Here is an 11,718-nt window from a genome sequence, read left to right on the forward strand (position 1 = left end):
TGAATATTAAAGTCATTTAACAATAATTATAATATTTTATTTATTAATTTTTATTAATTAATGTTAAAACAATTTGATATTTACTACATATTTTGCAATATTTAAAAAAATTCAACGATAATTTTTTCAAGTATAGTCCTATTTTCTGGCAACTACTACCTTTTGAATGCCCATTCAAAATATTATAAGAATTTATTACACATATAAGTTTACTTTAAATCTTGATAAATCTACTTAAGAATAAACTTTGAAGGTACTTTTTATTTTCGTGATAAATAGTTTCGCGATGTCTCGATGTGTTCCCTTCTGTTCCTCTCGCCAGTTTTTGGGATCCCCTTTCTTCACGAGTATCCTCCGACCGGTAACATCACACAATTAATGATGACCGGTGAATGTCAGTCTCGATGGAGTTACAAGTGGTAAGAATTTGCAGTGTGAGTCGAGTGAGAGTGAGATGGAATTAGAGCGATTTAAGAGGCTTGTTTATACCTTGCATCCGAAGGCGACGAGTTTAAGGATGCACTCAATGAGGAAAAGGAGAGTGACGACCAAGTTCACGATGGTCAAGAAGTCCAATAAAACTGCCGGCGCTTCGTGATACTACAAAATATACCCAACACAGACGTAACACACAATCCAGATTCTATTATTCCTTTGTCCGTCCAGCATATATATTTATATATATATATCCCTTCGTCCTTTTTTAATTAATTTCTGTATTTCATCGCTCTCTTCATCTATTTTTCTCGTCCGAACTGATCATTGTTAATGAATTAAAGAAGAGATTTTTTTCATTGAAGAATATATAAACATTACTTAATTAAGAAATATATTTGCTCATTATTGTTTTCATTCTACTGTTACTTTTTAAATTATGGTTTTTATTTTTTAATCTTTCTTTAAAACTCCCGTTAAAAATTTATATTTTAATTAATAATAAATTTCAAAAAAATATATAAAACTTTGTAATATGGAGAAAGATCAATTTTTCGATTACAATTTTAATTGCTATATTGTAAACTGTTGTATTGTCTTAATATTGTGTATTATAAGATATTTCACTGCATTATATGCCAAATAAATAAAACATAAAAATTATATATACGTCAAAGTATCTAAATATTATAAATATACATTTCTAGTATTATTCTATTAAAAAATGGATGCGATTTAATGCAATTATTCATTATATGTCATATAAAATTATTTCTTATTAAAATAATTAAATTTGATCATTTATTTTCTTTTTTAATAAGAAGACATTTCTTTTCCTACCAAACAAATCTAACCAATCTCTCAAGGAAGATTTTTCATCGTACGTGTGATACGTAAATCTCGATCAGTCTGTGTATGTAGAATACGATGTTCAATTCTGTGTGTGCCGAGTATGTGCATGTGTGAGACAGAAGATAATGCTTATTCCCACAACACAATGACATGCGTGCGGCGAACAGCAGCGAAAAGCGCTTTCGCGACTTCTCGACTTTAGTTTCGTTGTGATCACCATAATTCATTGTCCTTATTGTCATTGTCATCATTATCATTGTTATCTTCATCATCATCATCATCATCATCATTATCATCATCATCATCATCATCATCATCATCATCATCATCATCATCATCATCATCATCATTGTCGTCATCATCATCATTTTTATCTTTAGTTATTATTATTGTCATCACTATTATTATCATTCCTAATCCATAATCGCAATCATAGTAATCGTGATGTATGCATGCGAGGATCAAATATCAGACCGTGCAAGTGATTACATGTGGATACAGACAAAACGGGCAAGACATGCAGAGGATATCAAAAGCAGCGCTTTCCTTATATACACTTTTCCTTAGCTTTCGAAATTTCCTTTTGAATTAATTTTCCACTCGTTCCGTCATTTTTATTTTGAAAATATTTCGAAAAATTAAATCGAACAAGCGAAAGAAACAAAATACAAGAAAGAGATAAGTATAAAAAAAAATATATATATATATATATAGAGAGAGAGAGAGAGAGAGAGAGAGAATTAAGAAGAAATAGATAGAAAAAGCAAGAAAGACAAAACTGAAAATAATCCGATATAAGATTTATGTTTTCAATTCGTCATGTTGAAGTATATTCATGAGTGCTATATGAAGGTATATGATGTATGAATTTTTATATCTGTGTATTTGTAAGTGTAACTGTTAACTTTCTATGTAAGTGTATATTAAATTATAAATTCTAAGAGCGCATTTATGAATACTATTATAAGCTTAATTACACATCTTTTATCAGATACAAAACGTAATTGTAATAAAAATAATATGAAATATTACATTTTCACAGAGACTTACTTGAACATTTAATATTACAATCGAATATTTGTGTGTGCATGTGTGCGCGTGTGTATATGTATGAAGAATCGATAGATATCTATATTTTGCAAATATTCGATTGTAGTTTGAATTTTTTTCAGTATTTTATAAAGTTTGTGTAATTAGCTTACTGTGATAACGGGATAAAAAAAGAGTTAATATTATAAAAACACAAAAATTAAGAGATAAAAAATGCAATACTAAATTTACAATTAATGATTTAATCCCGTTATTACTATATTCAGTGTAATTATGAATGTAGGAAATCTGAGAAGATTGTCATCTTTGATTGTAGCATTTAACGTATGAGTAATAAATGTATTATATTTCATATCTAAAATTTTTTTTCTGGAAAATGAAATAATACAACTCTGATTCAATTATATTGATTGTGTCTGATCAACTATGATCTTTATATTAAAATGAAAGTTTCACAGTAATAGCCACAGTGAAAAAAAAGTATAAAATTTACTAAATAAATAATATAGTTCAAAAGCAGATGACTTGAAAGCTGATGAAAATATTGTATTTTTTCAATCTACCAAATTTTACCAAGAAAGAAATTCAAATTTGGAAGTAAAAATAAAAAAGATTGTGTTGTATTTAAATCTTGAGTCTTCCCAGATTGTCCTGAAGCTCGATCACGTGTACAGAGCTGAGCATTTTGCATACTAAAGTACTTGTAGACTTCATTGATACTATCTCAAGTACAGAACAACAAGTAATGATAAAAAAATCTTTCTATCTAAATCTTGCAACTAATCCTTGCACAGAGGAGCACGAAAAATACCATTCTAATTCTATCGAGATACATATCTATATATTTGTACGAAGGTATATCGAGAAATGGAAACGCTACAACTACTCCGACAGCATCTAGCGCTTGTTCAGCCCTGCGCACAGAAAGTTCACTAAATAGTATATTCTATATACTTATAGAAATATACACGCGTGAAATAGAATATATATATATATGGATGTCTCCGGAGTACCAAAAGTGTTCCGATAAGTCATATTGCTACATCGGTACTCATGAAGAACCTCTTCTAATTATCTTCTAACAAGCGGCACTTACCGGGCGACGCAAAAAGTAACTGTCTCGTGATGTTCCTCCACATTCTATTGTTACTAAAATTGTTACAGCAATTTTATCACTTTGAATTTTAAGAATTTTTTTTTAATTTTTTCTGATTTTTATTGATAAATTAACGATATGTACATAAAATATGTTCGACGCCAAATTATTTCAATGTTTATTAATTATCTCGATAATATATCAATTCTTTCGACAGCAGCGAAAGATTCTTGGATTTCTTCAGGCTTCCAATTTTGGGGGGAACAATCACGAGAAGCCACTTTTCACTCGACTTTGCGAGAGTTTCGAATTAAATCTCGCTTTACTTAGAATATTGAGTTCGATGAGAGAGGGATGTTTGGCGGTATGAGCCTACCTTCACGCCGAATGCTGCGATCTTCAGTATGCACTCGACAGTGAACATCCCCGTGAAGCACATGTTCATGTACTTCAGCGTGTTCTTGTACGAATCGCTTTGCCGATGGAACTGCAATGCATACACTGACAAACACACAGCCGGACAGACAAACATACGTACGTACGTACAAGCTTTAATCGCGTGTCTCGCTTTTTTTCTTTGCTTTCTTTCGACCTTCTTCCTTCCTTTGAACATCGTAAGGAAAAAAGAAGTGGCTCTTTCCTTTTTTTTTTACGAAATTCTGTGCACCGATACATGAACATTCTGTGCTGCACAATATATATTGTAAAACGAGATAATCGCACCAGCAAGATTAATTATTGTCTTAAAAACAAAATGATGAAACCGTCATTTTGAAACCGTCAAATATATTAAATAAAATTCATTTAGTAATTTCTCCTGTTGAAATTTCCAACCATGATCAATAGAATCAACTTACAATTAGTGTTTAAAAACTCAAATAATTTATATAAAACGTAATTATACGTATAAAAGAAATGATACGATCTGTAATCTTTTACGCAGAATTAATCTTGCTGGAGCATTATCACTCTTCATGCTGTTTTCGCATAGCGCTGTAGAAATTGCATCAAATACAGAATAATGTCAAATAATGCCAAAATAAAGTTTGTCGAGGTAAGAATAAAAAATTATATAATAAAATTTTAAATAAATCGCGTTCTGCTCGAGAATGATTCGCGGGTCATGTTATGTGTCAGCTTTTAGGTGTCACGAATTGGTACACAGTTTAGTCGTACATACGTACGAAGTGAAAGATAAAGTGCGAGAGATACATGAAAAGTTACGTATATGTAAAAATGTAGTAATGTACGCCTATATATTCGTAGAATGTGGGGAGGGAGATATTTTCTTAACGTTGTCGAAACTTATACGTGTACAAGCCTAATCGGTATGCGTGTATATTAAATGAAACGTTTGTTCTCTTACATTCCTGCGATATCAATTCATCTTTCGACAAGTGTGGTGCATATGTTAATTATGTGTACGTGATTAATTAGTACCGTAATCTACACTTTTTATATATGTATTTATTTAATTGAACTATAAGAGAGATCAGGCGTATACTAGAATAATTAATGACTGATCTTCTGGAATTCTGGATCAATGGATTGTATATGGGGAATTTTTAAATGATGGACTCTATCAGACCCAATGACAAGAAAAAAATCGTTTAATATAACACAAGAAGTTTCAAAACAAGATTTTTTCCATGTTATATATTTTAAAAATTACAGCGACGAAGAAGGGATCCAGTGGATCCAGATATTTTTTTTAAGTACGTTGTAAAAAATTGTTTATTACAAACCTTACATAACTTCAAATTACATAATCTCATTCCTAGATTTTAACCTCCGAATAAAAAAAAACCATTCAATTAATCTTAAGCAAAGGTACAGCAATTTAAAATGCACTAGACCCTCAAATACTAATTAAAGAAATTTCGGAGCAAATACCAATCAGAGTTAAATATACAAATTTAAACAATACACTTTACTTACATTTTGCTTGTGAGATAAAAATTAAATCTAATTGTAAATTAAATTAAAACATGAAACATTTAATGCAAGTGTTAAGTGAAATTTAAGTTTATCATTAAATCAATTATAAAGAAATAAATCCTCTTTCTGTCATTGTTTTTCATGGAATTGTGGACCGTAGGTTGGGATATACGAATCAGTGTCTGAAGAAACTAGACGCAGAACTGATAAAGTCTGAAAAAAGAAGGAAAGAGAGAGAAAAATAGAAAAATGATCGAAGAAAACGTAAAATACAATCGAACAAAGATAAAGATTACTTAAAGTAAATGGATTTCCGGAACGAAAAGTGCAGTTCATTTAACGAAGGGATCGTCAGGAATTACAAAACTTCACTTTTCGGAGTGCTTATATCTCTACAATCTTTCTTTTCTGTATGAGGGAAGAGGAGAGGGTGAAACGTGCAAACGCGCGTTCTGTGCAATGTTTCTTGTCACTGTAAAACACATTCAGCAGATGTATCTAATGTTGTTGCTATTTTGTTCAGTTGTTAGTTTGAGCAATCTATTTTGGCGACAGTCAGCATGCAACACACAGTTTTGCACATGTGTGAGAAGTGCAAGTGGACACTCTATATGTATATCCATATATACATATATATCGTATGACCATGTCGAACGAGAAGACAATTAATTATAATCCAAATACCGAACTGGTTAATTTGCATTAGATCATATTTCATATAGTAATAAGTAAATATATTATTAATGCATTATATATTATTAATTATTATATCTGAGAGAGATTAATTTTGTGACTTCAAAGTAAAACATCATTTAGACCCGATTGCACCAATGTTACTTTGATTTTAAGCAAGATTTAAACTCTCTCTGTCTCGTTTTAAAGCGAAAGAGAGAGACAAAGAGAGAGTTTTAAAGTTCGTAGTCAAAGTAATGTTCGTGCAATCAGATTTTAGAGATAAAAATTTCAATTAATTATAAACCACAAAATATTGTATCTATTAATTATTTCCAATCACAAGGGACAACATATTTTCATATAAAAAATATTATATACATAATTCTACTTTTACTAATTTAATATTACTTTTTCTTTCACGAATTTTCTTTAAAAAAATTTCGAAAATACGCAGAGCGTTATCACCAGAACAAAATATTACTGTCTCCTCGCTTATGTGCATGTGTGTTGAGCAACGTAAACTTGTTAATAATGTTTCATTTGATATGTGCTCTCAAGACCAGGTGCAGGTGTGTGTGCAAGTAATCTGAACACATTCTGTGTTTTTTTCAGGCAAACTGGTCCGATCACAAATCATATAATCGAGCGTTGCATATGGATTCGAATTAGCCTGTATGTATATGTGAATGTTTCTAATTCGGTGGTTCTAATTTCAGGTTCAGGCCGTGATCTCATTTAAGAGAGACAGAGAAACGAGGATTGATATTCATCTCGTGCGTTCAACTGTACGAGTCATTGGAATTGGAAAGCAAACGAAAAAACTCACAATAGAATACAGGATTCGGCTCAGACTGAAAGCGTGCACGAATCCGATTAATTCTCTCTCATAAATTTACATTTCTTTTATTCTAATAACTAGTAATTCTAAATAAATAGGGCATTAAGAATTATAGTGCATTAGAATTTGAGAGTAAATCAAATTAAAGAAAACTCTCGCAAAAAAGGTAGCGTAATTTGTGATAATAATATCTAATTATTAAGTTGAACAACTAATAAAATTCAAAGAATAAATTCTTGATTTATAGCTCGAGTTAACATTCAAATTTATTCAACCATTGTTATTAAATGAAATAAACAATAGAAATAAGACAAAATTTTTTTATAACTATTAATTATTAAATTTTTAAAAAAATTTTAGTTTCTTAACAATTATTTAATCATTACAAAATTTTGAAAAAGTTACATTAATTTTGTTATTAAAAATTAATAAATATACTACTTTCTTTATATTATAAAAATTATTATAAATTAACACAACTGCTGTTAATAATATAATTACTTTTATTCAGCTAAAAATTTAATTACTTGATCTTAATAATATAAAAAAAAACATTAAGTTAATTTACCATTTTAACTATACATTAAATTTTCAATTTAATAAGTTTTAAAAAAAAATTATTATTATAATATTTTCCGAGAGAGAGACATTGAAAAGGAAGAATCAGATAGCTTACGAGCAGGAGTGCTTTTCCAAGAACAACACGTGGATTCTCACGTGCAGGGCTTATAGATGCCAAAAAGGCGCAATCTTTTGGCACCTTAATTTTCTAAATCAGTATCAAGCCAGGACGAGTTAAGGTGCAATGCTTCACTCCATTACCAGTTAAAACATGGTATTAGCAAGGTAAATGCATGAGCCGAACGCACGTTGTGTTAGTATTTATACATGTTGTAGGGATTACTGATACACGAAAACGTGTTCCCTCTTCACACGTTCCGAGAATAAGTCTATTTCGAAGACGAGGACATAGCAGTAACCATGCAATTGGAATGAAGGATCAAACAGAAATCGATTCTGAGGTAAAGAAAAAAAAAATATAAGAATATACGGTGAAATTAAAGCAAAATAATCAAATAAAAAGAAATTTTTTTTTTATTAATCTTCAAGATATTAAGAGATAAGGGAATACATATTGCAAATAAATAAAATCTATTGTAAGAACTGTTGTAAATAAAAATTAAACTGTAAAAATTACACAATAATTTATAACAAAATTTGTTAAAAAGTTATCTACTAATTCTATTTCTTTAAATGCACTGTGATGTAATATTTCCTATGAAATATTGAAATAGAATAATATTGAAATAGAATCACAACTCTTTAATAACAAACATTTTAATAACAAATAATCCATAAAAAATTATTTAATATTTTGAATATTAAGAAATCATTAATTTATATTTGTAATTCATCAAGTATTATGAAGTTCTAATTAAATATAAATAACAACGCGAAATATAAATAACAACGAAATAAAACTCTAAGTTCATCGCATAATAATTATTGTTAAAAGATAAATACTATATATAGTCATTCGTCAATTATTAGAAAAAAAATATTTTTAGAATTCTGAAAACAAAATAAAAACGAAGCAAAACAGACATTATGCCATTCGAGAAAAAGAAATTTTGCTGAAAGAGTTTCGGGAAATGGAATAAGATGAGATTCGACATAGCTGTGTACACGTATTGATAAAATACAAGGGTGATACAGTTATACAGAGAAAACGATCAGAAAAGGTCAGCAGGCAAGAACAACAATGTCCTCGTAAGTATATAACGTAATACATAGATATGGTACAGTCTTTCGATATTACGTACTCTACTTGGACGCGACATATTCTCATTTATGATCTCGCACATCTTCGTTATATTAACAAAAGATGAGATTGTTTGTCGATTGGTTAAAGTTGCCGATAGACCTAATGGGTCTTATGTCAAGAAAATGCACGGATATTAAATTGGAAACGATAAGTATCGCAGGACGCAAAGATAAACGAGCGATACATCGCAATACCAGAATTAAGGCATAAGCTTATTTTTAAGTAAAAAAAATATGTTAAATGAATTATTTCCTTCTTAAGGATTACACATTACGTATTTTTTTAAAATAGAAAAATTATAATGAAATTATACATTTTTCTATATTGTATTTGAAAGTAATACAAAAACTTTGGCAGCGATTTAGAATCTAAATTAAAAATTATTTTAATATAAAGTAAACATCTTTTCAAAAAATTAATTAAGATAAAATGAGAAAATTTTCATTTAAACTATAAAATTATATTGCTAAATGTGTTGTAAATCAGTATTTACTTTTATATACAGAAAGTATAAATTTCTAATTTTAGTCACTTCATAGAGATTATATATCCTTAAGAAAAATATTTTTCTCTGGCTGAGAAATATTTTGTCCTGATTTCAAATAAAGAAAATAAAGAATACTTTTTCTTGTTTATGCATTTTAAAAAAAGAATAATAATTTGAACTTATGCCTCTTTTAATATGGAACTATGATGTGAGAAATCGAAAACAAAACTGGCCATGAAGTTTATAAAAATCCTTTTGAGTTGCTTTTATTATACTCGAAAAAATTCTTATAAACCTTAACGTATAAGTTTTGTTTTCGATTACTTGCATAAAAAGGTTCGTATTTCAAAACACTTAATTTTTTTCGTTATTCGCGTTTCCTAATGGGGGAAAAACTGATTAATGAATCTCTCTAAAGAAATTGCAATGCAAGAGAGAGATCGTGACACTTACCTTCATCATAAGTAATATCGTGTTCAATACGATGAGTATCATGATAAAATATTCAAATGGCGTAGATACAACTATCCTCCAGATTTTGTACTTAACGCTATTCCGCTCCTTCGGCATATACCTCTCGAGCGGACGAGCTTGTATTGTAAAGTCTATACATGACTTCTGAAAGATTAACACAGAATTATCAATGTCTGCATTAATGTCTATGCTAAAAAAAATATCATGTAACATATATATATATATATTGTCTAAATGTGACAAAGAAAAAAATTAAAATAAAAAAAAAGATTAAAGAGCCAACAAAAATTAATACACATGAAAGAATATTTATATATTTAAATTGTTCATATATAGAAACAATTATTTAATTTATAATAATTATATATAATAATTCAATAATATAATATTATAATAATTATATATAATAATTCTATATATTAATACATTTTTCATTTTAAATAAAACTAAATTTAAAGACGCATGAAGAATGACTTCATATTTTTTTTAATTTATCTTTTTCATTCAAAAGACAGTCAATAAAGTGCACGTAAAATTAATTCAAATGAAAAAACAGGCATGAGAAATTACCTGATTTTTATCAATTTCACCGTCCTGCAGTTCAGCTTCTCCTTGCTCCTGGAACGTGATGATAATCAAGGCCACGAAGATGTTGACGAAGAAGAATGGAAAGACGATGAAATAGACGATGTAGAAAATGGACATTTCGATACGAAAGTTCTGGATAGGGCCCTGGTCCTCGTATGTGGCCGCCATCGAATTTTGCAAGATCTGTGGCCAGCCTTCGCCGGTCTGGACAGCGAACAACGTTAGCATGGCCACCATCACGTTGTCGTAGTGAAAGGACTGGGATTGCCACTTCCGTGGCTTGAGCTCCGGTAACATATTACCCTCCTCGAAAACGAAGAAATGACCACTGTCGCGAAAACAAAATTAGTCTCCATTTCTACTGACACTTGTAAAAATGTAATTTGAGAATAAGTATGAAACAAAGAACTTTTTTTTTAGTTTCAGATTCATTTTCTTTTAAAAATATATTTATTTGCTTACTTATTAAAATCAAGTGTTCTAGCTTTAATTATTATTAAACGCACTAATATATTTATGTGTATTCTCTCCGAAATGCTTCTGTTGATAAGAAGCAAGAAGATCGAATAATATCCTCAAATAGTATACTTACTTGCAATCCTCTTGCGTATACTTGCTCTCGTCAGTGCAGTGGAAGAATTTACCGTTGAACAACTGCACCGCAATTACGGCGAATATGAATTGAAATAATATATACACTATGAGAATGTTAATGACATTCTTGAGACTGTTCACCACGCAGTCGAACACCGCCTTGAGCTTCGGCACGCGCTTTATTGTCTTAAGCGGCCTGAGTACTCGCAGCACTCGGAGCGATTTGATGGTCGAAAGGTTCTGGCTGGCCGTAGAGGAGCTACCGAGTATGTCAAAGGCGATTGACACCATAGCACATATCACTACGACCGCGTCCATAATGTTCCAGAACTCGCGCAGATATGAGCCTGGGTGCAGTATGATACCAAGATCGATGATTTTCAGCACCATTTCGATGGTAAAGACGCCGGTAAACGCGTAATCGAAATAGTTGAGGATCTTGTTTCTTGGCGCATTCTCTGAAACAGGATCCTCGGCGGCCAGCGCGATACTCGACAACGATATCACCACCATTATGAAGAAATCGAAGTATCGAAGGTTCACGACCCAATGGGCACCTCTTCTTATGCTGCAAACAGGTTATTCCATTATTTCGACGAAAGTAATAATCTCGTTTTTAAAATAAAATAATAGTATATGCAATATAATATTAAAATACATTAGAAAATATCAAATAAATAATAGACAATTAATACGATAGATAAAAGATCAGGTCTGTCTGCTGCGCTTTTTAATTTATGTGTAAGTGTCATACAATTTTATTTAATTAACATTGTAATTTATTACGGTGTTTAATATTCTTGGGAAGAATTTCCGAGCGATCAGATTATTATTATTATTATTATTATTATTATTATTATTATTAT

General features: G+C 30.1%; 1 protein-coding gene across 1 annotated transcript in view; it reads right to left on the reverse strand.

Annotated features, from left to right (window-relative positions):
- Window positions 1-11,718, reverse strand: part of LOC108691819 (voltage-dependent calcium channel type A subunit alpha-1) — a 54,521-nt gene that overhangs the window by 24,359 nt on the left and 18,444 nt on the right. The window contains exons 13-16 of the mRNA XM_018199733.1: window positions 10,851-11,420; window positions 10,241-10,586; window positions 9,650-9,814; window positions 3,810-3,920 (exon numbers count right to left, since the gene is read on the reverse strand). Of these exons, the coding sequence (XP_018055222.1) occupies window positions 3,810-3,920; window positions 9,650-9,814; window positions 10,241-10,586; window positions 10,851-11,420 (1,192 nt within the window). The remainder of the gene's footprint in view (window positions 1-3,809; window positions 3,921-9,649; window positions 9,815-10,240; window positions 10,587-10,850; window positions 11,421-11,718) is intronic.

Source organism: Atta colombica, unplaced genomic scaffold (assembly GCF_001594045.1).
Source record: "Atta colombica isolate Treedump-2 unplaced genomic scaffold, Acol1.0 scaffold52, whole genome shotgun sequence".
In the NCBI taxonomy this organism is placed as follows: Eukaryota; Metazoa; Arthropoda; class Insecta; order Hymenoptera; family Formicidae; genus Atta; species Atta colombica.